We start from the raw sequence: 26,884 nt of genomic DNA, 5'->3' as shown, positions 1-26,884 counted from the left end.
AAAAGAAGACTTTTCTGAGCCTCCAACTTCCTCACCCTGAAATTACCTCAATCCAGCTCCAAAGGGCTGGGACTCCTTTGCACACACACCTTGCTCGGCTCCCTTATCCACCATACCCCCGTTCATAGTGAAATCGTTCCTCGCAGCCCCCTATTCTGTCCAAGTGCATCTTGGGCCATTCCTGAACCAACTATAAACACCAAAGTTCAAACCCAAGACCCCTTGGATCCTTCATCCCTTTCTGGCTTCCAATCCGAGGGATGACTCTTCCTGGCTGACAGGAAAGGCAAGATGATAAAAGAGCTGGACCCTCAGGCCTGAGTTCATAATCCTGCCTCCTCTGGAGCTTTATCACATCCAGTATCACACTATTTTCACTATCGTGTGTCAGGCTATCGTTCAAAGCATGCTGGGAACTCAGCCACAGAGCTAGTGAGGCAGGGGAGGAAGCCTGAGGAAAGTGAGGTGAGGGGTGGGAAATCTGGCCTTCCCCAGGTGCTGGCCCCAAAGCACAGATACTCAGTAAGAATAAGCAATAAGATACCCAGGCTGAAGCTGAGCTCACGCTGTAGCCTGCACCTAAGAGACCTGACCCAAAGGGATGACGGTCACACACTTGAAAGCAAAGTGGGCAACTGGAGTGGCTCTAATTGCATCTCCATCTGGCCAGATTGCAAGCTGCTAGAAGTTAAGGAAGTGCCAGAAACTTGGCAAGAGGTGCAGATGAGAACATCTGGAAGGCCAAGTGTGAGAATCATGACAAACAGGGATAGGTGGGCAGGAGAGGTGGTATGAGGAAGGGGATGGGGAGGTTCCCGCAGAAGGGGCGAAAATGTTCTGGCCAAAGCGCTACAGGAGCACCAGGGACCCAGGTGGGGTTGGAGAGGAGACCGTGTGAATGTGGCACCTTGGCGAAGCCAACAGCTCTGAAGACACAACCACCCTAAGGCCAAGCAGGGGCTGTTGCCTCTTGAGGAATGCATGGGGTCAGGTGGGGCGGGGGGGGTAGTAAAGAAGGGGGAAAGGCAAGTGTGCTCAATAACAGGTGCCTGCAGACGATAAGTGTCAGAAGCTTCCTAAGTGGAGGCTCTGGAGGCGGCAGGCACCGTGATTTACTCCGTATGTGTGCGCAAGGGTGTGTATAGAGGTTCAAACACACAAGAGTAGAGAAAACAATTTAATGAGCCTCATGTATACTTCTCCAACTTCAGCAATTATCAGTTGGTGGTCAATCTCGTTTCCCTCCACACCTCCACCCGTTGCCCTTTGCCTTGGATTTTTTTTTAAAAACTTTATTTTAAATGTTTATTTATTTTTGAGAGGTGGGGGAGGGACAGAAAGAGGGGAACAGAGGATCCGAAACAGGCTCTGTGCTGAGAGCCCAGTGTGCGGATAGAATTCACAAACAGTGAGATCACGACGTGGGCCGAAGTCGGATGCTTAACTGACTGAGCCATCCAGGGGCCCTTGCCCCGGAGTTTTTAAAGCAAATCTCAGACAGCCTACTATTTTGTATAAGTTTCAGTATGTAAATCTAAATGGTAAGAACTTCCCTTAAATTTAACCCCAATGACATCATCAGATCCCCAAATTCCTTAATATAAATTGCTTCAAATTATCCAATATCCAGTGAGGATTCGCATACCCTGGATGGTCCTCTGAAGGTCTTTCCTTTTATTTTGCCAGTTGGTGTAATTTTGATCTAAACAATGTCCTCTGTTCTCTGTTAAAATACCTCCCAACTCTCTTTTAATTTTTAGGTTCCCCCCCCTTTTTTTTTTCCTAAAATCTTTTTGCTGCTGCTACTGTTGTTGATGTTAAAACAAGGTCCTGTGTCTGAGACTCTCCCATTCTCAGTTTTGCTGATGGCATCCTGAGGTGTCATTTGACTTGTCCCTCTGTTCCCTATATTTCTTGTAAATTGGTAGTCAGGGGCGCCTGGGTGGCTCAGTCGGTTGAGCGTCCAACTTCAGCTCAGGTCATGATCTCGCCGTCTGTGAGTTCAAGCCCCACGTCGGGCTCTGTGCTGGCAGCTTGGAGCCTGGAGCCTGCTTTGGATTCTGTGTCTCCCTCTCTCTCTGCCCCTCCCCTGCTCATGCTCTGTCTCTGTCTCTGTCAAAAATAAATAAAACATTAAAAAAATAAATAAAAAATAAATTGGTAGATTCGTGTAGATTTTTCTGGTTGACTACCTCACAGGGGGCAATGTGTTCTTTCTTCATTGGGAAAAGACTAATGTCTGGTTGTCCCTTTGTTGTCATGTTTGGCAGACTGTGATATCCTAAATTCTGTCATTCCTTCTGCACTTATATAAGCCAGAATATTTCTATAAAGAGAAATCTCTGTCAATTATGTGATTACCCCACAGCACAGTTCATATAGGAGAGGTGGGATACGTGCTTGATTCCTCCCCTTTCCTTAACCAGTTTTCAAAATAATGAGTCTGACCCCTAGAAACTTTAAGAGAGAGAGAGAGCACACGAACAGGAGAGGGGCAGAGAGGGAGAGGGAGAGAGAGAATCCCAAGTAGGTTCCGTACTGTCAGTGCAGAGCCCAACGCGGGACTAGAACCCATGAACTGTGAGATCATGACCTAAGCCAAAATCAAGAGTTGGACACTTAACTGACTAAGCCAGCCAGGCACCCCTGACCCCTAGAAACTGCTAAAGGCAACCAATGAGGCTTTATTTTTATTTAGTATTATTATAAATTTATTAATACAAACACATTTGATGTGTTTCAAGGATGGGGGTATTTACAGGTTTTTCAGGGTCTGATTAAGATGCGTCCTTCAGTGCAGACAGGCTGATTAGATTGGACAACTTGGTCATGTCATAGTTGACACGGACATGGGAAGGGGAGGGTTTGAAGTGAGTCTTGAAGGGTACAGTTGTGTGATAACTCTGTTGACTGATCTGTGGGTCACAGGAAGAGCTGTTATTCTGACAAGAACTAGTTGGGCAGTTGGTCCATGGCTCCAATAAATGGATTTTTAGGAAATTCCTAAAACAAACGATAAAAATATTTGAAATATTTCTATACGGCTTGAGATGCACCCTTGCAGTCTGAGGTTTCTTTCTTTCAACCTTGGAATTTAGCTCCATTAGGTCTTCAAATATTTCCTCCTCTTTTTTATAACATTCCTTTTCCCATCCTAGTTCTATACCTGATACTCCTTAGGAAATTTTAAAATAAGCTGCCTTATTTCCTTTTTTTAATGCTTTCCTGCTTCCGCTGGGGAGTTGCTGAAACCGCTCTTCTAATCACTAATTCCTCTTCAGCCGTATTGATTCTACTAGATTTATCCCACATTATTATTAATAAATAGCATCAATAAACAGTCATTCCAATTATTATATTTTTCATGCTTCATATTTCTCTGATTTAGATTCATGGTTTTTTTTTTTTTTTTCCTGATTCATATTCGCTCTTCCCATCCCTCACGTAGTGTTTGCAGAGAACCACTTGAAAGCGCCTGCCTGAGGGCTTGGGTTCAACTCCTAGTTCTACAGCTTACAGCTGTGTCTCACTGAGCATGTCCCATCGCTGCTTTCCCGTGCCTCGGTTTCTCTCACTGCAGATCAGGGACAACAATGATTTCTGCTTTGTTGATGATTTTATAATGCTTGTCGAGCCGCTAGAACAGAATCCGACACAGGTAAGTGCTACTTCCTTGTCGGCTGGGCGTAACGCAGTACTCCACCCCTCCGGAAGGATTTGTTGAGACTCTGCTTCTTGCTCTTCGCAGAGGCGCTAATTAGGACGCGCGCAGGATCGTGGCTGAGCCGGGGCCTCCGCTGGAGCAGCCGCGGACTCCGCGCTTCGGTCGGCGAGATGGGCATCCCGGGAATCACCACCGCGCAGGTGGTGGACGCCGAGGGCCTGGGAACACGGCGGCCCTCCCGCTGACAGGTGACTGACCGGGGCGGGCCCGGAGCCGCTCCGGTGACGCCGAGGGCCAAGCTCGAGGCTCGCGGAGGCGGCCGCGGGGCGGCGCTGCGCCCCTTCCGGCCGCTGGGCCTTCTGGCCGCAGGCTCCTCTGCCGCGGGGCGCTTCGTGGGCTCCCAGTCTTCGGCCCGGTGCCGCAGCACAGGATGCAGTGTCCCGGCGCCGAGTACCTGGTGAGTAGCCGCCGCGCGCAAAAAGGCCCCGCGGGAAGGCTGGGAGCCCCAGGGGAAGGTTCAGGCAACTCCTAGCACCTGCCCGTCCGGAAGCTTCCGCCTTCCCTATCCACCGGGATAGAGCCCAGCCCGCCCCTCGCCTTGTTCTGGGGACACGTGGCGGGGAGGATCTAGGACCCCACTCGTGTGTGCTCAGGCGGAGGCGCGGGAGAGGCTGGCTGCAGAGCACAAACTTGGGGCGGCCTACAGGTGCACCTCCAGGTAAGGAGTTAGCGACTGGGGACTTCTGCTCCGCACAGAGCAGGTTGTTTCAGAGTCTCTGTTGAAAGTTTCAGGAGGCCACGTTAAAAAAAAAAAAAAAAAATGAAAGGAAGGAAGAAAAGTTACTTTGAACAATCTTCAGTACATTTGGATTCAGTTTCCAGGTTATGACCCATATGGTTATTTATCCCCTTTTCCTCAACTCTCCAACCACCCCCCCCTTTTTTTTTTTTTTTTTGGTCTGGAAGGTTTCTGCAGAGAGAACTCCCCGGAAAAGAGAGTGGAGACCTCAGATTTATAGGAAGTGCACAGATACAACATGGCTATTCCTCTTCTTTCTCTTTTGGACTGGTTTGGTAAGTATAGATGCCTAGTAGGGAAGAGACCACAGTGTGTTTCCTGAAATAACTGTGCCCACATGTAAATCGTATTCCTAGTGCCTTCCCTGGGGAAGCCTAGGGATCCAGGTGGTACCAGGTTAAAGTTTGTGCTACAATGAGAGACACCTGCCATTACCACACAGTAAGCATCGGTCCTGGGGAAGTCCTATCAGGTGTCTCTTAATCTCCTAGGCCGGCTAATTTGGAGAGGCTGTCTTATTACTGCAGGCCACAGTCTAATGAAAGACTCCATTAGGAAATGAGAGTCACTTCTTAGGATTGTTACTTAATAGGCCAGCGTGTGATCCCTTATTATCTGAGCTCACTGCCTGGAAGTTCTTTTACCATCACAGCCCCCAAACAAAATGTTCATGAACTATTTGCCGTTCGGGCGAAAATCCTAGAGAGAAATTACTCTCACCTCAGCTGAGCGTCACACACACACTCTCTGTATGTTGTGTTTAGCAAAGGAAAGGAGCCTTTGATAGAAACTCTCTAGTTAGGTGATGAATTTTTTCCCCATTCTAGTTTCTAGGTACATAGGATTGCTGGTAGACCTCATCAGGCTGTGCCACATGAGTCCTGGGAGCGTTTCTTGGCAGCTAAATCTGGATGCTTTGACACTTATTTTAGATACTTCATTGTGGGTAACAGCAGAAGGAGCCCTTCTCAGCTTCTTTAAAGATCATGTTCATGAAAACATCCATTCTAGACTGAGGCATGCTGTTTGCTGTGCGGTTAATGATTAATTTACAAAGCAGCATAATAGCTACCCCATAGTAATTACCTTTGTTGCAAAGATTTCAATTTAAATAGACCCTAAAATACCATGTTTGTTCCTCTTTCTTTGGAAAAGCATTTATTCGCTGGTCGACTTTACCTACCGGTGTCTCACAGACATGGTTACAGGCACAGTGGAAGGTCGGGTCTTAAAGGTGTAACTGAATGTCGTGTGTTGTCCCTTTCGTGGCTCTCAGAGCCCTCCTACGGGAGGAGCCGGGAGAGAGCATGTGTGTATACACCGCATCCTTCTTAGCTTCCCCACAGACGGCTGCTGTTCCTCTCTGGGCCTGCTGGGGTTCCGGTGCAGGGAGCAGCTGTCCTGCAGGCACCGGGCAGCTTCCGCCTCAGGTTGTCCATGTTACTCGGTGATGTTCCCTAGCCCCTCCACGGTTCAGACCTAGCACATCGCTGCCAAACTCTCAGCCCAACAGCCGCCTGGGGAAAGGATTTGTAGATGGCTCATCACAGCTTGAAGAATTATGAGCCATCTGAGAGGTGGCACAGAGCTGGGAACTGTTTTCAAATTACATGTCATTTACAGAATAAATTTGAAGGCTTCAATATGCCAGTATTCTCTTTCCTGTATTGCATTTGAATAATGAGAGCCCTTCAAGCTGACTGGCTTTTCGGATCTTCTGCAACTTTTTTTTTTTTTTTTTAACCACAGATACTTAAAAAAGGGCAAGGAGGCTTTTCTGCCTCTGCTGTTTAGCTTTCTGATCTTGTGACATCTTGAGCAGTAGTGAGGTAACATGCTAAATGGGGTTATTGATGGTACTGCCCACCCCCCCCCGAGTTAAGACAAAGGAGGTTTAGGGTAAGGGGCTAGAATTACAGGCAGAGACAGTCTACTGCCAAGAGAAAGAGTAGCCTGCCTGTGTTTATATTTGCATAAGACGCACAGAACAGAATGTCTCAAATTCTGGACTGTCTCTGCCTCTACTTACCTCTCCAGTGTCCTCCCCCACCTGCCCGCTTCCATTCCCCTTTTAAGACTCCGTTTTCTGGGTCTCCCCTGGCACAGTTGACGGTGACCTCCTTGACAGCCTCACCATACCTCGTAGATGCGCCTACTGTATCACCGTCATACGGAATTGTAATTGTGCGTTTGAAATTAGAACAAAGTTCAAAGGTATAAAGTAGTAGAAATATGGCAAGGACTCAGTGTGCACCAAATCCCTCCCGCCCTAAAATACAACAAAAACAAAATGTCCGCTCCTCCCACAGGCTTCCCAAGGGAGATATTAACATAAAGAATGCTGGTAAGTGGAAAATACCACTTTGTTATTAGCTCTCTGGTGAGCCGGGCAGCGGCACAGGACCCCTTTCCTCCAAGTCCAGACCCAGTCAGGACCTTCCCACGCTCCAAGCCGAGAGGGAGGAGAAGCTGCAGCCCAGGGCTGAGTATTCCCACCCCCACAGCCTCTAAGTACAGGATGAGCCAGCTGTCCCCCAGCAAAGGTGATACTCTCATCCTGGAATCAGACCATGAGACTGAGAAGGTGCTGGGTGTGGGAGGGACAGAGAACCTGCTCATCTTCTGGGCTGAGTTCCTTGAAGGCAGGGACTTGGTTTTGTTCATATTTACGTCCCCTGGTCACAGTCTCTGGCACACACTGGGCATTTCAAGACTATTATTTTGATTTCTAAGTAATGAATGCAGACTATCTGAAACATATTTAACTTTGGGACAGTCTACCTTGAGGACATAGGGCATCATTACTACATTTTATCGAATGATGTACTGTATCCTCACTCCCGGAACGATCATGTCAGCACTAGTTTTTCAATGCTGTTCAATGCACTATAAATTGGGAAACTTACAACACTAAGATCACATCATGGGGGGAGGGACACACTCAATCTTAGTGGAGGGCCCCATCACTACATATGATGAATGGGACAGTGGTTTGAGCTGAAGTTTCAAGTATTCCATATTCATGATGATATTGGGGAAAAAAGTGACTATAGTTGCAAGAGGTTGTTGTCCAGAATTCCTGAGATTCTTTATTTTGTATATTTTAAGCACTTATTCCAAAACACCATTTTCTCACTTGTTATGAACAGTATCTTGCTACACATCAACTGTGTTGTCTCTGCCCCTGAGGGTCAGAGTCCCCTAAATATAAGACAAAAAAAAAAAAAAAAGGAGAGAGAGAGGATAGGTGGGGTGGGGAGAAGGAAGGGAGGAAAAGAGGGAAGGCAGGACCAGTGAAGGAAACTTGGGGGGGGGGTGGGGTGGGGAGGACAAGGAAAGGGAAGAGAAGGGAGAGAGTTGGGGGAAGGGGATAGAAGGAAGCTTGGGGAAAGATGTGGCATGGGGGGGGGGGGGGCTTAGATAAAGCAAGAACCTCCAGGGGGAAGAAAATTTGAGTTGCCCTGGTAAAGTTAGGCCCAGAAGAAAAAATGACAGACTCATGGAGAAAAGGATACAGAGGACACGGAGGTAAGAACACAGGCAAGGATCCGTTCAGCCTTTTAGGATGTTCTCCCTACCTAACCTGTTAAAACAAGGGTGAGAGTGACAGCCTCCTGACTGATTTGTTGACATTGTTGCTAAAGGAGAGAAGTACAGTGATGCTGGAGAGATTCATTGTCTACCTGGCTCCACTTGATATCAACATCTTGAGGGATGCGGGGGCCCGTGTTTTCAGCCTGTTGGCCAACCTCTCATGTGCCACTTGAATTTTACCAGCTGTTCATCATGGGCTACTCGATGGTGGCGGGAGCCACGGGAAGACTCCTCTTTGGCTATGACAGCTTTGGCAACGTGTGTGGCAAGAAGAACTCCCCTGTAGAAGGGGCCCCTCTTTCAGGGCAGGACATGACCCTGAAAAGGTAAGTGTTCAAGTAAGTCCCCAACCTACAGGGGCTATCCTGTATTTCAAAACTGTATAAATTCACCATTTTGAGTCTGGAAAATGTTTTCTCATTTAAAACAATCAGCCCATCTCATAAAAAAGGAGGCATGTGTACGGTAGTGAAGACACAGGTTTTGGAATCAGCTGGTCCTCTGTTCAGATTCAGCGGTGCTAATTTTCAGCCATGTGACCTTGGGCAGAGTACTTAACTTCTCTGAACCCGGTTTTCATCTTTTCAACTGGTTGTTATGCCGGTCTCACAAGGTTATTTTAAGGATCCACAGAGACACTGCATGAGCTAAGACTTAATCTGTTAGTGGCTACTATTGTTATCCATAATGTATCAGAATCACGTTACCAATTGATGTTACCAGTTGTACATCATCCACAGTATTTTGTCTGTGTGGTAATTCCTGAATCCCACCTGGGAATTCTGGGAACTTGTGTTCCACTCCCTCCCCAGTTTGTGGTCTCAACTATGGCACTGTAGTCTCACTACCCCCCAACTCCAACACAGAAACAGAAAAGGAAGAGAAGAAATTGGAATCCCCTGAGAGGCAAGAAAGCCTTGGCCATGGTTTTTCTAAGATGGAGGCTGCCTTGAAGTAATTTTTGAGACTTGATGACCAAAAGCCCCTCCTACGAGAGAATGTTGCAGTTCTGAATAGATCCTGAGTACAAGTTTGGAGTCACCAAATACAGTTCTCAGACCACGCCCCTTCTACCACTCAGTGTTGCCCCTGAGGAGAGGGGCTCTACATTGCTGGATGTGGATCACGTGGACACATTTCCTCCTGCACTTGGGGATCACTTTAAAAAAGAAGGAAGAAGGGGGCTGACCCCCCCCCGAGGGGGGGATGTATGCGTGCATGCTGAGAAATAGTCATCCTCTTGGAGATGTAAAGTATGCATTCCCAGGAGCCAACAAGTAGAGGCAACCAGGTGTCCCATCATCAAACACAGTGTTGTATGTGTATATAATGGGATATTAGTCGGTCTTAAAGAGGAAGGAAATTCTAACATGAGGTACAACTTGAGTAAATCTTGAGGATGTTAGGCTAAGTGAAATAAGCCAGTCACAAAAAGAAAAATACTTTGTGATCTCACTATCTCAGGTCCCTAGAGTAGTCAAACGCACAGAGACAGAAAGAATGGTGGTTGCCTGGCACAGGGCTTGCTTAGTGGGTACAGAGCTTGGGTTTTGCAAGGTTATAAGGAGTTCTGTGGGTGAGTGGTGGGGATGTACTTAATGCCACTGCGCTCTACACCTAAAATGGTTAGTATGGTAAAATTTTATGTGTATTTTACCACAATTTCAAAAAAAAATTAAACTGTGTATCCTAAATTTGGGAAATCTGTTCCCCCGTCTCCTATCATACCACCTCCCTCTGTTCCGCCCCCTCCCCACGCCCCTTCACCAGGTCCCTCCAGGACTGCCTGTCTGGCAGGCTCCGGGGCTCCCCTTCTGGCGTCCCTCTGATCTCAACAGCCTGGGGAGGTGTTGGGCATGGTCTGGGAGCTACTGGTGCCAGCCTGGCTCACGACCCCGCTAATAGCAACAACCAGCTTTGTTCTCGGCCCCATCTACCCACTGGTGGAACAGTTGGAGTGGGAAGGGTCTCGTGACTTTCCTGGCTCTCAAACTGGCAGGTGGGGGAGAGGGGCAGGCTTTTCATTCACAGCCGGGGCCTCCCTCTTTCTGCTCACTCCCCTGAGGTCAGCTATTCTCTGAAGTACAGTTGAACACTCGGGTGCGAATATGTCTTCCGTGGACTTGGCTAGTAGTTCACGCACTGGCCTGATCTAGCATTCCATGTGCAGTTTAAATCCTTTCCCTTCCTCGGCGCCTTCCTCAGGCCACCCCTTAGGTTCTCTCCCAGGAAATGCTGAATCTGGAAAAGGGAAGTTTTATTACTATTTGAGCATGATTTCTCCGCTGCACAACTCCATAGATGACCCCCAGTAGGCATAATACATGGTAAATTATTCTGAGGTGCTTGGCTATAAAAGTTTGCCTTAATTATTCCCACATTTGATAACATGGGTTTTAAGGCCCCTAATTAAACCCAGTGAGAGGATACGCTCTAAGATATTCTCATTTCATCTGTTTCCTAGACACGTATTCTTTATGAATTCCTGCAACCCGGAAGTCAAGGACGTGAGGCTCAGTTCCACCATCCTGTGCGTGTCGAGCTGTCCTGAAGAGCAGCTTGATACCCTGGAAGAGGTCCAGCTCTTTGCAGACAAGAATGGTAGGCACCAGGGGACGGGGCTCGCTCTTCCCCCTGAGGGCGGGAACCACAGTGGGGTAACCTGTGCAGACCTAGGTGACAGATGCCCCTGGCACTGCTTTCTCTGCAAAACTGGAGATTGTCATTGCCTGTGGTAGCCTCTTCTTGTGTGCAAGAGGCCATCAGTGCTTTCTCCTGGGCCTTGTACAGCCTCATTCAGCTTTATCTGGAATTTATCTGAAACCCTAGCTGTTCTCTGCTCACTGCCAGGGGATGGCCTTGCATACAGAGTATAGTGTAGACTGACGCTTAGGGCCCAAAGGCAGCGTCAGACTGAGGTCAGGGAGCTCTGTGCACAGGGCACATCCAGTCCTAGAGAGGAGCTGCCGGCTTTGTAGCGAATTGCTGACAAGTATGTTCTTTCATTACAATGTTGGGGCCCATGGATACTTGGCACTAATTATTTACGTAACTGAAGCACCTTGCCCTGAGCCTGCTCGTGAGATTTATGTTACAGGGATTAAGCAAGAAAAGGAAAGTAAAAGAAATTCGAGGCAACCCGCTGCAAATTCTATCTGCCTGTGAAATGATGTACCAGATTTTTAAAAAATTATTTGCAAGGCTGGGTTAAAAATATCAAGCCTATGCAATAAATCATTCCTCCCCCCCCCCAAAAAAAAACCCTTCAAATAATTTTCGTGCCAATTGTATAACTTTTAGTTTTAAGTTGAGATTTAGGAGAGAGAGAAAGAGAGGCCTCAATCTGACCTCGAATTGGATGCTTATTCTTACTGTGTTTAGATCATCTATAGACGTGTTTTCTAAACCTGAGTGATTGATTCCATCTCCTTCTCGGTTTGGTAAAAGGATGGTAGCTTTCTTACTGGCTCCCCTAGAAAGATGAGAGGGAGATAGTATAGTCTGTGTGTCTTCTGTTTCCAGGGTCCTTCCTGTGTGTTTACAGTTTGAATTCCATCAACTACACCCAGAATCCAAATGCAGACTCATTGTGTCCCAGGCTGCCGGTTCCTCCGAGGTAAAAAGCTTCCGTATTTTTTCTTTATCCATCAACAGAAGTTATGGAGTACTTGCATCTGTTGCTCTTGTGGGTATTGTTGGAAGCAGGAAGGAGATATTTGGTAGAGCCCTACGGTCTACAGAAGGCCAGGGATAAACAAGGAGGAGCTAGCTATCTGCACTATACATGATGGACAGTAGATTAGGAACCAGGCTACAGAAGGAGAAAACTCACCACTGGAAATACACATAGTCAGAACATGACAACACTGGAGCTAGCAGAATTCATATGTGAATCACCAGTTGAGTGGTTTGATAAAGTAGTTGGTATGTGTTTTTTCTACTCCAACTACTTATTACAAAGTAGAAAGTAATTTCTCTTTTATTGCAACCAGACATTGTTAGTTTTTACAACTCTAGATGTCTCCATAAGAAACAGACCTATATGGGCAAGGCCAAGTGGCCACCAAAAGCACCTGCTCAATGAGGACAGAAAACAGGTCCTTCTCAAGGATTCCACTTGTGAACTCCTTTTAGAGTCAGCCGTTCCTATCAATTAGTGTAGTACCTGGCACATAGGAGGTACCTTACAAATATTTGTAGAATAAAGCTGTAATGGCGACACGGTAGTTGTATTGCCACGGTAAATGGCTCACATTTGAGCCATCGAGAAAGGTAATGGGGAAAACACAATTACTAATCATCGCCACCGTCAGGATGCTGAGATGTTCTGAAGGAAGACTTGGTTTGTTTTGCATTACCATGCTTTTAAAAGTTGTAAATATACTTACAGTGAATGAGACCTCTGTGCAAAATCCCTGAGAAGTAATGATAATTGAAGTAGAACAGGGCATTGGGCCAACCGTCCAGTAGAGTGTTTATCAAACTCTTGGCTGGGACCCACAGTAAAGAATGTATTCCATCTATACATACACCTTCACGCATCCTTGTGAGTATAAAACAGAAATGCAAGTCTGTCAAAACAAGATTTCCCCTTACTGCAAATGATTTGTCCTAAAGGTTTCAATTCTGTTTCACTTTTTAAAAACAGCAGTTTATTTCACCATCTTCTAATGGGTTGTGAGTATAGCTTGAAAAATGCTGATCTAACAGGTGCTAAAAAATAAAAAATAAAACTCCAGTCGATTTTAGCTACATAGGAAGAAAGAATATAGTTAACCATTGTCCTGCCATCTAAAATAAATACTTTGTGTTACAAGTAACTGGAAGAGGAGAGAATTATTTGCAGAGGAGAGTCCCATTGCATTTTTCTGTATTTTTTAAATTCTGAGTTTTGTTAGCTATCATAAACATCTCTCAGTGAAACATAACTAAAGCCAAAAAAGTAAACTACAGTGGCTTAGTAGGTTAAAGGAAAATTATTTAACGCTTGAAGAGAGGGGTTTAACTTTGTACATTTTGACCATCATTTTGCCATTTCCCCTCCCCCAGGCCCCAGCCAACACCTTTCTACTCTCTGCGCCTGTGAAATTGACTATTTTAGATTCCACATATAAGTGAGGTCATATGATATTTGTCTTCTGAGAAGATTGTTCTAGGGAACACAATTTGTAAGTGTGCCTGCAGAGGGAACTGGAAGAGAACGGAATTTTTCAGGCTGTAACTTAACCAGAGGTAGATAAATTCTTCCTATCAATGGGATGGCGGCTGTAATTCTATGGGAAGCTTGTATCTTGATATTGCTGCTGATAATAGCGAGCATTTATTGAGCTTTTGATACTTGCCAGGTACTTTCTAAGCTCTTGACATATTCATTGACCTGGACCTCCTCAAACCACTGTGCTGTAGGCCTTGTCTTCATCCCTGTTTTATGGTAGAAAAAACTCACGCAGGAGCAGCGTAAAGTGGCATAAGCAGCAGGTGGAGCTGGCCTGCAAACCCAACAGGGTCCGTATCTTTCTGTAATCCAAAACCGAACCGTCAAGGCTTCATTGCTGTTATTTTACCTGGCAGATGGCCTCCTTGGGCTCACACCAAGGTGGGGGTACGGGGAGCCCCATAGCATGTGTCCTAGGGTCCCCATTTTTCTGCCACACCTGTCCTAGGCCTTTCACCCCCCAAATGCAGACCTTTCCATGGAAAGACAAACCTGTTGGTTGACCTTTCTCGACAGAGTCAGGGAGAGAGAAATCGGCTTGAGGGCTCCGTTTCCTTTTCCTACACAAGCAAGAGTTTGTTCTAAGATGGAAATTATCATATTTATCATGGAAGAGCAGTGCCAAGAGTGAAAGCTTGAAATCATGAGAAGTGTGGCCACAGGGCCAAAAAACATTTTCTAAATACCTCTATTGACTAAACCAATTGTTTCTTCTCCCTCTGTCGATCACGTGAGGAGAAACATACCCTTTTAGAGTAGTGGCTGAATATCAAGAAGGTTTGTGTCCCGAGGTATGAGCTTTTAAGAGCAGTGAAAAACGACAGAAGATAACAAGCAAGCGTATCTTTTTCCCTTTGGGGTTCCACATAATATTGTATTTTGAGTCCCCATGTATTTAAAATCCAAAAGGCTTGGGGTTTTCCATCAATTAAGTTCTAGTCCTCACCTCCCACGTGGGTGCCCGTGCACATCACTGAGTTGTTTGCTCAGATGAATTCCAACAGCGTCGTCGAAATGTACAGTCAGCTCTACGAATTACTTCCTGCAAATCTGAGTGGTTTTGCTGGTGAGAGAGGAAAAGGAGAAGTGGGGAAGAAACCACGGTCTGGGGCCCAGTCACACCCCCTGCCCCAGCTAATCAAGTCCTCAGAGGGCAACTGGTCAACCACACACATCAGGGGTCACCCACATTTTACATGCTTCTCTGTCACTCTCAGGGCTGAGATGGGTCATTCTTTACCAGCACAGGGTTATGAAATGCCTGAAAAGCACCATCTTAACGAACCTTGTTGACAAAATTAATGTCTTAGGGAGAATTGTGTTTGGGGAAAAACAAAATGACATTAGATTTACATCTGACCTTATTTTTCAGAAATACTAATTGAAAGTTCAGAAAACATTTGCTCTAAAAACAATTCAGATTTATTGGTATTAAGACTATTTAGTAGGGGCATGCCTGGGTGGCTCAGTCGGTTAAGGGTCCAACTTCAGCTCAGGTCATGATCTTATGGTTTGTGAATTCGAGCCCTGCATCAGGGTCTGTGCTGGCAGCTCAGAGCCTGGAGCCTGCTTTGGATTCTGTTTCTCCCTCTCTCTCTGCCCCTCCCCTGCTCGCACTCTGTCTCTTTCTCAAAAATAAATAAACGTTAAAAAATTGTTTAAAAAAAGACTGTTTAGTACTAGAAAAGGAAAAAATTAGAGGTTTAAAACTCAGAGAGGAGGAAGTAAAATTACTCTGCGGTGGTAAGAAAATTAGCTGAGGGGCCCCTGGGTGGCTCAGTCAGTTGAACGTCCGACTTCGGCTCGGTCGTGATCTCGTGGTTCGTGGGTTCGAGCCCCGTGTTGGGCTCTGGGCTGACAGCTCAGAGCCTGGAGCCTGCTTCAGATTCTGTGTCTCTCTCTTCCCCTCCCCAACTCATGCTCTGTGTCTGTCTGTCTGTCTCTCTCTCTCTCTCTCTCTCTCTCTCTCTCTGTCAAAAATAAATAAACATTTGAAAAAAAACTTTTTTAAAGAAATTAGCTGAAAAACTACAACTGATAAGAGAATTATTTAGGTGTCAGGGAACACAATTGATAAACCAAAATCTGCAGCATTCCTATATTTTTTAAAAGACAACTTTTACCACAGTGAGAAGAAATACAAAAACGAACTGGGTACTTTAGTGCCTAGAGACAAATGTAACAAATATACAAGAACCATGAAAAGAACACTTCATTTATTTATTTATGACATCATTTTTTTTTTCAAATTTTTGTTAAATTCTAGTTATCATACAGTGCAATAGTGGCTTCAGGAGTAGAATTCAGTGATTCACTTACATACAACACCCAGTGCTCATGATAGCAAGTACCCGCCTTAGTACCCATCACCCATCTAGCCTGCCTCCCTCCTACCTCCCTCTGTCATCAACCCTCAGTTTGTTCTCTAAGACATTCACATGGCTTGTTTCCCTCTCTCTTTTCCCCCTCCCATATGTTTATCAGTTTTGTTTCTTGTATTCCACATATGAGTGAAATCATATGGTTTTTGTCTTTCTCTGACTTATTTCACTTAGCATAATACATCCTAGCTCTATCCACATCATTGCAAATGGCAAGATTTCATTCTTTCTGATGGCTGAGTAATATTCCACTGTATATATATATATATATATATACCACATCATCTTTATCCATTCATCGGTTGATGGACATTTGGGCTCTCTCCATAGCTTGGTTATTGTTGATAATGCTTCTGTAAACATCGGGGTGCATGTACCCCTTTGAATCTGTATTTTTGTATCCTTTGGGTAGATACCTAGTCGTGCAGTTGCTGGATCATAGGGTAGTTCTATTTTTAACTTTTTGAGGACCCTCCATACTATTCTCTAGAGTGCCTACACCAGTTTGTGTTCCCACCAGCAGTGTAAGAGGGTTTCCCTTTCTCTGCATCCTCACCAACACCTGTTGTTTATTCTTTTGTTAATCTTAGCCATTCTGACAGGCATGAGGGTATCTCATGGTGGTTTTGATTTGTATTTTTTTGATAATGAATGAGGTCGAGCATCTTTTCATGTATCTGTTAGCCTTCTGGATGTCTTCTTTGGAAAATTGTCTATTCACATCTTCTGCCCATTTCTTAACTGGGTTATTTGGTTTTTGGGTATTGAGTTTGCTGAGTTCTTTATAGATTTTTGGATACTAACCCTTTATCAAATATTTCATTTGCAAATATCTTCTCCCATTCCATAGGCTGCCTTTTAGTTTTGTTGATTGTTTCCGTAGCTGTACAGAAGCTTTTTATTTTAATGAGGTCCCAGTAATTCATTTTTGCTTTTATTTCCCTTGCCTCAGGGACATATCTAGTAAGAAGTTGCTATGTCTGATGTCAAAGACGTTACTACCTGTGTTGTCTTCTAGGATACTGATGGTTTCCTGTCTTACATTTAGGTCTTTCATCCATTTTGAGTTTATTTCTGTATATGGTGTCAGAAGGTGGGCCAGTTTCATTCTTCTGCATGTTGCTGTCCAATTTTTCCAACACCATTTATTAAAGAGACTGCCTTTTTTTTTCTGTTGAATATTCTTTCCTGCTTTGTTGAAGATTAGTTGACCATAGAGTTGTGGGTCCATTTCTGGATTTTCTATTCTATTCCGTTGATATATGTTTGCTTTTGTGCCCATACTAGATTGTCTTAATGACTAGAGCTTTATAATATAGCTTGAAATCTGGAATTGTGATGCCTCTGGTTTTGTTTTTCTTTTTCAGGATTGCTTTGACTTTTCGGGTCTTTTGTGGTTCCATACAAATTTTAGGATTGTTTGTTCCAGCTTCAAGAAGAATGCTGTGGTATTTTGATGGGGATTATATTAAATGTGTAGGTCGCTTTGGATGGTATAGACATTTTGACGATGTTTGTTCTTCCAATCCATAAGCATGGAATGTTTTTCCATTTTCGTGTGTCCTCTTCCATTTCTTTCATAAATGTTCTATAGTTTTCATAGTACAGATCTTTTGCCTCTTTGGTTAAGTTTATTCCTAGGTATCTAATTGGTTTTGGTGAAGTTGCAAATGGGATTGATTTTTTTATTAAAAAGAACATTTTAATATGTTCCTGAGGTATAAGGAATACTTAAATGGAAAGACAGTGTTGACAGTATGACTCAGCATTATAAAAAATGTCATTTCTCCCTAAGTCAAGCTATAAATTTGTCATGATTGCAAACAAAACAAGCACATTTTTTTCAGTAACTAGATAAGTTGATTTTAAATTTGTAAGGAAAGTTTTTTAAAAATTAAAAAAAAATAAATCTGAAAAAGAAAAACAATGGAGACTAGCCCTTACAGTTTTTAAACACTATTGTATTATAAAATTTAATAATTAAAATACTGTGGCCCTGTAACTGAACTAAAATGAGTTTCCTCCTTGGTGAGTCCCAGGTAGAAACTCCACCAGGTAAGTCATCACACAAAGGAAACTTTATTTGCCACGAAGAAGGAAGTTTTGGGGAATAATTTACAAAGCTGTGACTTCCCCAGCAGGGGTGAATGGGTTCCTTTTATTTACAGTTAAGATGAATATTTAGAAAGCAAAGCCTTGTCACCTAATGTAGAGGGAGGCAAGTTCGTGCTTGTGCCTTGAGGAAACGTGCCTGTGCATACATTGTATGTTACGTAAATGAGACTTGTGCTTCTCTTTGGGTGGACATTTTAGTATTATAATGAGGTAAAGGTAACTGTCTCTCACTCCATGGGTCACTCCATGGTCCTATGCAGGTGTGAGTCAGGGGTTAAGCTCAAACTTGTGTGGGTGGTCTGGGCCAGCTGGCACTCTTCCTCAGGACAGTCATTATTGTTTGAGGGATAGTTTCTGTTTCAACCACAGTTGCTATGCCCCTTGGGTCTTTTGTCTGGATTAAGAGAGAAGTTGGAAAGAAGGATTTAAGGGAAAATGTAGGACAGAGGTCAGCAGTTACCAGCAGACAAGCAATAAAGACCCTGTCTTGGGGTCTAGCTGGTGACAGCACTAGTTCATGTGTAGAAAAATCAATAGAAGATACTAAGCAATCCAGGAATAGACCCAAAGGCTTACAGGAATTTAGTACATGATAAAAGTGACAAATCAGTGACAAAATGAGTGGCTATTGAGCGAGTGGTGCTGGGACAACTGGACAGGCATCCAGGGGAAGAGCTGGATCCAAACCTCATGCCTTATATGAATAAATTCCAAGTGGATTCAGGATTTTAATGTATAAAGTGAAACTGGAAACTCTGAGAAGCCATGGGAGAAAGAATTCTTCTATAACCTGAAAGTAAGGGAGCCTTCTATCCATGACTTAAAACTCAGAAGACATAAAATTAAACAATTGATGAAATGAACATCTCTGCCTGAGAAAACACTAGAAGCAAAGTTAACAGGCAAATAAGTTGCAATTTGTATAAAAATATTAGTTTCTCTAATTTATAAAAAATCTTATTAATCCAACTTCTAGAAGACCATATCTCAGTATAAAAATGAGATAAAAAATGTGAATAGATGCTTCAAAGAAAAAAATAGTGTTGTTTAAACATATTAAAAGAGGCTGGACCTCCCTCACGATAGGGGAAATGCTGATGTTCTCACACTCCCGATGTTTAGGTGACAGCATCCAAAAGTTGGATGATGCACTCCACTGACAAAGGTGTAGGGAAATAGATACTTTCATACACTGCTGAGGCAGAGATCTGAGGAGGGCAATTCATCAATATTCATTGGTGAAGAATGTATATGCCTTTGAGTCAAGCATTTGTGCTTCTAGAAATTTTATCTACAGGTATACCTGTAGAGTATGAAATGACATTTGTACAAATGTATTCACTGCAGTGTTTGTAAGAGCAGAAGAGTGCAAACAATCTCCATGGCTGTCAGTAGCAGGCTGCTTAAATAAATTACAGCATTGCATTTAATGTAACAATATTTAGAAAGCTAGGAATAGCTGAGAATGTTCTCTGATAAAAGAGCATCAGTGAGAAATCTCCAATTAATAGTATACTTAACTGTGAACTATTGAATTCTTGCCTACCTGAGAACAAAGCAAGGTTATCTTCTCTGACCACTTCCATTCAGCATTGTAATGGAGGTCCTAGGAATTGCAAAAGAGGAAGGAAAAGAAATAGAAAGGAAGAAATGAAACCATCTTTTTTACAGATGACCTAATTGTTTATATAGAAAATCCAAAGGAATCTACAAAGTAACTACTAAATGAACTTAACAGAATTGCAATATACAAGGTCAAATTGCATTTCTATGTATTTGCAACGATTAGGAAATAATTTTTAAAGTCCATGTTTAGCATCAGAAGAATATAGCTAGGAATAAATTTAACAGAAGACATGGAAGATGTGGACTGAAAACGTTAAGACCTTGCTGAAATTAAAGAACTCCAAAATAAGTGGAGAGATAGACCTTGTTCATGAGTTGGAAGTTTTAATATTGTTAGGGTGTCATTTCTCCCCAAATTGTCCCACAGATTCAATGTAGTGCTCCCAACATAATTTTTGTAGAAATTGACAAGTTCATGCCAAAAAAAAAAAAAGAAATGCAGAAAAGCTGAAGACCTACAGTCACACAAAAAATTCTTGAGGAACAAAGTTAGATGACTCATACCAGCTGATTTCAGGAGTTACTATGAAGTTACAGTGATTAAGATAATGTGGTGTTAAAAAACAAAGTTCAGGTGTGCCTGGGTGTCTCAGTTAAGCGTCAAACTTCGGCTCAGTTCATGATCTCACGGTCTGTGAGTTCAAGCCCCGTGTCGGGCTCTGTGCTGACAGCTCAGAGTGTGGAGCCTGCTTCGGATTCTGTGTGTGTCTCTCTCTCTGCCCCTCCCCCACTCGTGCTCTGTCTCTGTGTCTCAAAAGTAAATAAATGTAAAAAAAAAAAAAAAGTTCAACTGAATACATTTGAAGTTCTAATTGGCTTTATTAAAGAATTCATGAATCAGACAGCATGTACCCAGCAGGTAGAGGAGAGCTCTGAGAGGTTGCACAAAATGGTTTTTATAGGAAGGTGGGTGGGATAAGAAAGTTATTAGCAAAAGGAAAGGATTGTTCCAGGCAAGGTAGCTTTCTTTCCCTTAGGAAAAGGAAGGGGTTTTATGCAGATTACTTCATCCATATGGTGCTAACTGAAAAATTCCTGGCTGACTGGTTAAGACTACATGGTGGGGGGGGGGGGGGGGGGACTTGAAAGTGCAGCTAGATTAGATATTAAGCCCCAGGCTTGGAAACTTGGTCTAAGTGACACCATTTGGGACATATAGATTTTTCTTTCTTTCTTTCTTTCTTTCTTTCTTTCTTTCTTTCTTTCTTTCTTTCTTTCTCCATGTTTATTTATTTTTGAGAGAGAGAGACAGAGTGTGAGCAAGGGAGGGTCAGAGAGAGAGAGGGAGACACAGAATCTGAAGCCGGCTACAAGTTCTGAGCCGGCAGCACAGAGCCAATGTGGGGCTCGAACTCACGAACTGTGAGATCATGACCTGGGCCGAAGTCAGACGCTTAACCAAGTCACCCAGGTGCCCTTGTAGTTTTGTTTTTTTAATTTTTTTTAACGTTTATTTATTTTTGAGAGACAGAGTATGAGCAGGGGAGGGACAGAGAGAGAGACAGAATCTGAAGCAGGGTTCAGGCTCTGAGCTGTCATCAGCACAGAGCCCATCGCAAGGCTTGAACCCACAAACTGTGAGATCAAGACCTGAGCCGAAGTCGGATGCTCAACTGATTGAGCCACCCAGGTGCCCTTATAGTTTTCTTTTTTTAACAGTTACTCCATTTTGATTAGATTCTCCAAGTAACTGAGAGATGTGATCAAAATTGAGCTATTGCTCTGAAGTTCTTGAAGTTTTTGTTGTTCCTTTGTGTTGTATCCAAAGGTCATGACATTTTTGCTTAACCTCTGTGATAGTCACAGGACATGGCTTCCGGTGTACATTCTTTAAGTGGTTTATTTTCTTCGTTCCTTAGACATTCCAGTCTTAGGGAGATCGTTTGTTTGTTGGTGAGCTGTGATCATGCATGTAAAGCTTTTGAGAGAATACAGTGCACCAGGGAGATTATTATGACCCTATAAATAGGATAATTCGCAATATTTGGAGTGCACTTTAGAACCATGGTCCCCAAGACCCCATGGAAGGGGTCATCTTTTTAAGTCAAGTGATGTGTTCTGTGATTTTATGTAATTGAATTTCAGTTTCCCCATAAGTGTTAATCCAGACACAGCAGGTGATGTTGGCCAAGGCACAGACACTTCCTTGCTCAGCTAAAAGATAATCAAGAATTGTTCTAGTATCAAGGACAACTTTGGCTAGAGGGATCTTTGCTGGGCTGCTATTGTTTTAACAGCAGATTTTGCAATAATTTTAAGAATTAAGGGAGAGTTTTTAATCATAGCCTCCCTTACATTTATCCCTAACCGGAGAAATAAGGACCTGCCATAAGAAGTGAATTCTGGTCATGAAACTCTCCTTGGTAGGTCCTTTTTAACTCAGCAATGTAAATTAAGGAGAGTCAACCAATTAGATGTCTGATTTTGCTTGTGAAATGTTAGAGGCACCGTTAGATTTTTCTCTTAGCCTGAAACAAGAGGTTCCCCCCCTTAGCAACAGCCTGGGAGATACTGATGAGGGAGCTATCTTTCCAGGCCAGTGCCACAGTACAGGAAAGGAAGAGAAGGAAAAGGGGGTTTACGTTTAAAGTATGAAGTCTAAGTCTGGCTAGATTGATGCAGAGGTATCCAGCGTGTGTGCAGAACAGTGTCAGGTAGATCTTTCTTTAGCTGTGAGATGTGTTTCCAAGGCTCAATGTCTTTTAGGTTTTACAGCTGTGTCAATGTTCTGGAGTACTTGGTAGGGTCCCTTCCTTCGGGCTCAGAGCCGTTTTTTCAGCAGTGATGTTTCCACAATATCCAGTCATCAGGTTCCAGACTGTGACCAACAGGATCCTTTGAACTTGGGGTAAGGGAAAGCATCTTTAACATGTTGATGGTGGGCTTTAGCATAAGACTTAAAAGACTTACAGTAGCTTATCATGCTAGCACGGGAGAGGATCAGCAGAAAGGTTGTTTACTGATAGAATTCTACAACATTAGCGAGGTCTTGATAAGGTTTGTATGATTTGCTCCATGCAGTGGTGCTTTGATCACGGGGGATGGTGAAGGAAACATACTTTCTGACAGTTTCTTTGCTTTTGTTGGGAGGCATCAACCTTGCAGCAGGAAAAACCTTCAGCCCATCCAGAAAACATACCTCCAGTAACAAGAACATGTTAATAATCCATGCTAGGTGGCAGTTGAATAAAGTCCAGCTGGAGATGTTCAAAGAGGGAGGAGGTTTGAGGCCTCTGTGAACAAAAATTTTTCCAGACCTATGGACCTGACAGGTTAGACATTGATGGTAAATGGTTTTCACAGTCTTATTATAGAAGTCTCCCCAGCAGTGTTTAATTATAATTCATCTTAGTGTTTATATTTGTTTTTGAGACAGAGACAGAGCATGAGCAGGGGAGGGGCAGAGAGGGAGGGAGACACATAATCCGAAGCAGGCTCCAGGCTCTGAGCTGTCAGCACAGAGCCCAACACTTGGGGCTGGAATCCATGAACCGTGAGATCATGACTTGAGCCGGTTTGAAGCTTAACTGACTGAGCCACCCAGGAGCCCCAATTGTAATTCATCTTAAACACCCCATAGTGGGTAGAGGAATGCAAAAATTAAAAAATGGGGTTTGTCAAGGAATCAGGAAGAACCAGTTGGCCATCTTGGCCACGACACTTAACACTTAACTAACACTGTAAACTGTTTAATGTACAGCTATTGTTTACCCATCTTAATTTCTCCAGGTTTAGAGCAGACTGTTGCCATGTTACAAGGACATTTATCCTTCTGTGGACTGTAGCAGAATGGACTTTATCCACATGTGACATAATCTTACAAATATGATGTAAAGGACAGAGGCTTAGTATTACTTATTTGACAAGGTGTCCCCTGTAATTTGCATATCAAATAAGCCTAATTAGTTTAACAAAGTTTTGGAATATTCCAGGTCAAAGACTTCACTTAACATTTGATTTTAGGAAGTTTGTCAAAGTATCAAAAAAAAAAAAAAAGTGTTAAACCATTTGCCTAAATAGGGTCACAGGTCATTATGAAATTTAATACTTAAAATGTAAAGACATTTTCACCATTTTATGAAAAGAGACCAAAAGTCCAAGAAAATCTTGCCTTTTTACCAGAGAGAAAACCAAATTCTAATTTTGTACCAGCTTACCTGATATTAAAACTTATTTTTTAAAATGAATTCATTTTAATCTTAACCAGCTTGACTGCACATTAAAATTCCTTTTCAGAGATTCCTTTTCCACAAATGTTCTACAACTTTTCTACATTCTGATTTTGTCCTATGTTTTTCCTCTTTAAACAACCAGCCTTATTTTAGGACAAAATTACTTTTTTTCGCCATAACAAAAAATGCATCTCCATTTCTCACACCTTTGTTTTTTTCACTGAAAACACATCCTTCTTCCTTTGAATATGGAGATATTCATATCAACCTATCATATCATATCAGCATTCTTTTTTTTTTTTTTTTTTTTAGAAAAAGCATGTGTGTGTGCAGGGGAAGGGCAGAGAGAGAGAGAGAGAGAGCACACAAGAGAGAGAGAATCCCAAACAGATTTCACTTGGAGCCCAATGTGTGGGGCTCTATCTCAGAACACGTCATGACCTGAGCTGAAGCCAAGAGTCAGACACTTAACCTACTGAGCCACATAGGTGCATTCTTTAAATTTGCAAATTTATGAATATATTTCAAATTTCTAAAAGCATGTACCTTTTGGAATATGTTAAAGTATAGCATTAACATATCCAAATATCTTTTAATTTCTCTGTAATGAGAAACCAAAAATGGATAAACCTATGCTTAGCAATTAATGTTTTAGTATTTTGTCTTATTTGGAAATGATGTGTAGGTATTGAATGAATTTATTCCTCATTTAACTTAACTGCTCATTTAACCTAACTCAGCAAAACATTAAGGTTTTTAGGTTACCAAAAAAAACTTTTTTTGAGAAAACTATTTAAGTAGACATAAATAGTGCTAAAAAGTTCATTTGTAAACTTTTATCTTGCTTACATCTAGTTAAAGTACTCGTCCTTAATAATTATGTTAGCTTACCTACAAAAACTTCATTAAACATTAGGTAAAGTCAGCCATTATCCTAAGCTATCTTTTCTTTTTTTTTTTTGACAGATCTTACAAGTGCTAACATGAATTTATTTGGCTAGTAAACTCCGAATAAAAATTTTATGTTGGGGTGCCTGGGTGGCTCAGTCAGTTAAGCATCTGACTTTGGCTCAGGTCATGATCTCACGGTTTGGGAATTCAAGCCCCACCTGGGGCTCTGTGCTGGCAGCTCAGAGCCTGGAACCGGCTTCAGATTCTGTGTCTCCCTCTCTCTCTGCCCCTTCCCCACTCACACTCCGTGTTTGTTTGTTTGTTTCTCTCTCTCTCTCTCTCTCAAAAATAAACATTAAGAAAAAAGTTTTATATTTAATCTTGATGATTCTACTGTGTCTCCCTCTCTCTCTGCCCCTCCCCCGCTCTCGTGCACTCTCAAAAATAAATACACGTTAAAAAAAAATTTGATATTTAACCTTGATCACCCTAAAGACACGTCTGTTTAATTAAACCATCAAACTTCAGTTAGCTCTCATATCAAACATTTTTCCAGATCAGATGAATTTGAAAAACATTTGGGTTTCTAGTTTCTGGGTTTTTTTTTTTTAATGTTTATTTATTTTTGAGAGAGGGTGAGAGTGTGTGTGTGTGCATGAGCACAGGAGGGACAGAGAGAGAGGGGAACAGAGGATCCAAAGCGGGCTCTGTGCTGACAGCAAAGAACCCAGCGCAGGGCTCAAATTCACAAACCATGAGAGATCATGACCTGAGCTGAAGTTTGACTCTTAACCAGCTGAGCCACCCATGCGCCCCTGGGTTTCTAGTTTCTACCTAAGAGTTTTAGAATGGCCAAACCATATAAGCACTTTCCTTCAAACCATCTAAATAGAGCTCTTTTACAGATTAATTTTAGCAATACCATCTGAAGGTAGAAAATATCACATAACTACAACATACATATACATACACACATATATATGTACACGGTGTGCAGGGGCACATAGCACCTGGCTCTGGGGGCCCCAAGCAGACCAGGTTCGGCCACTTACCGCTAACAAGATCCAAAAGCAGAGAGACCAGTGGTGGGGAAACAAGAAAATTTATTTCAGCTAGTCCCCTATCAGGACCACAGCTGACTAGTGTCTCAAAGACTGTCTCAAAGTGCCGAAAATACTCCCAGGTTTTATATTAGGAAAATCTGAAACAAAGGTCGATGGGTAGGTGCAGGGGGACAGTGAAAGTCAAGCTGATCATTGTCTTGAGGTCAGTCCTGTGGGGTCTTGCAGGCTCCGGACAGTCCTTACTGCTTGAGGGGCAGTTTCGGTCCCATCCTGGGATGCCTTCCCCACCAGGTCTTTTGCCTGAGTTAAGAGATAAACTGGAAAGAACTTAATCGGTGAGAAAATACAAACTGATGTCAAAAACGAGGTAGTTGAAGTCCTCTTTCATTTGACACACAGGAACATTGAGAGACACAGAAAACTTACAGCTTCTATTTTAAAATTACCTGCCATGAAATAGGTATGAAATTGACTAGTTATAAAATTTGGATCTGAGTTAGTTTTTCCCGTAGATGGAATAAGTTAAGCTGAACTGTCGAGATGACTACAGCGTTTTAAAAAATATTTGTGGAGAAGACACTGAAGGTGTGTTGTCTTTGGCAAGTCAGGTTCCAAATGACCTTTCCCCCTTTTGTTTTTTCTTGATAAGAATACCTCCCTAAAATTTGCACTTCAAAGACATGGGCTGGAAAAGCCCAGGAGAACACTAGACAGAACACTGAGCAAGGACAGTTTAAAGGCGCAGGGAAAACACTCCCCTACCCTGCCCCCCCAATGACTTTGATCCCCTTAAAGCCAAAAGTTTTATACTTACCAGCCTTTTGAGATAAATAGGGGAGGCTTGGGAATTGGTAGAAAGGACTGGTGTTCTTTGAATTGTTTCTGGAGTCACACCTCTGGCCCTGTGAAGACAGCTTTGTAAAACCAGGACGGCTGTTTTTAATTCCTCAGAGAACTGGGTTGCCACCTAATATCAAAGTGTGTATAAATACACACCCACCCACCTATAGGCATACCTTCTTTTCCTCTGGGTACATTTAGCTTGGGGGCAGAAGACCCCCCCCCCCAAAAAAAAAGTTCCTCTCAGGCTCTGAATATCAGTTTCCAATTTGACCAGATTTCTGATTCTGGAGTTATTAAGTCCTTTCAAATATCTTGTCAAGTTCCAGCCAAGTCAAACAGTGAATATTTTTGGCAATATTAAACAACCTCCTGGACCCAAGAGGCATCCTCAAAGAGGGTTATGTAAAATATAGCATCTTCACAAGATCTAAAGTCGCTTGCAAAGATAGCCCAGGAAAGAACCAACAATCTGCATATCCCAGGCAGAAAAAAAGAAAGTCAGGCTGTGTTAAGATGCAAA

General features: G+C 43.0%; 1 protein-coding gene across 5 annotated transcripts in view; it reads left to right on the top strand.

Moving 5' to 3' along the window:
* Positions 1 to 4,094: 4,094 nt before the first annotated feature.
* Positions 4,095 to 26,884, top strand: part of SLC44A3 (solute carrier family 44 member 3) — a 96,465-nt gene continuing 73,675 nt past the window's right edge. For 2 of the 5 annotated variants that reach the window (XM_047085281.1, XM_047085280.1), the window contains exons 1-5: positions 4,095 to 4,121; positions 4,631 to 4,738; positions 8,241 to 8,383; positions 10,522 to 10,658; positions 11,580 to 11,673. In XM_047085281.1, coding sequence (XP_046941237.1) covers positions 4,095 to 4,121; positions 4,631 to 4,738; positions 8,241 to 8,383; positions 10,522 to 10,658; positions 11,580 to 11,673 — 509 coding nt within the window. Of the gene's footprint in view, positions 4,122 to 4,630; positions 4,739 to 8,240; positions 8,384 to 10,521; positions 10,659 to 11,557; positions 11,674 to 26,884 lie in introns of all 5 variants that reach the window. The other 3 variants (XM_047085282.1, XM_047085284.1, XM_047085283.1) reach the window with 3 other exon arrangements.

The sequence above is a fragment of the Lynx rufus genome, unplaced genomic scaffold (genome assembly GCF_022079265.1).
Source record: "Lynx rufus isolate CCGP_SWC_20201006 ecotype Redwood Valley unplaced genomic scaffold, mLynRuf1.p SCAF_2, whole genome shotgun sequence".
Taxonomy (NCBI): Eukaryota; Metazoa; Chordata; class Mammalia; order Carnivora; family Felidae; genus Lynx; species Lynx rufus.
This window is presented reverse-complemented; position numbering and strand designations above follow the sequence as displayed.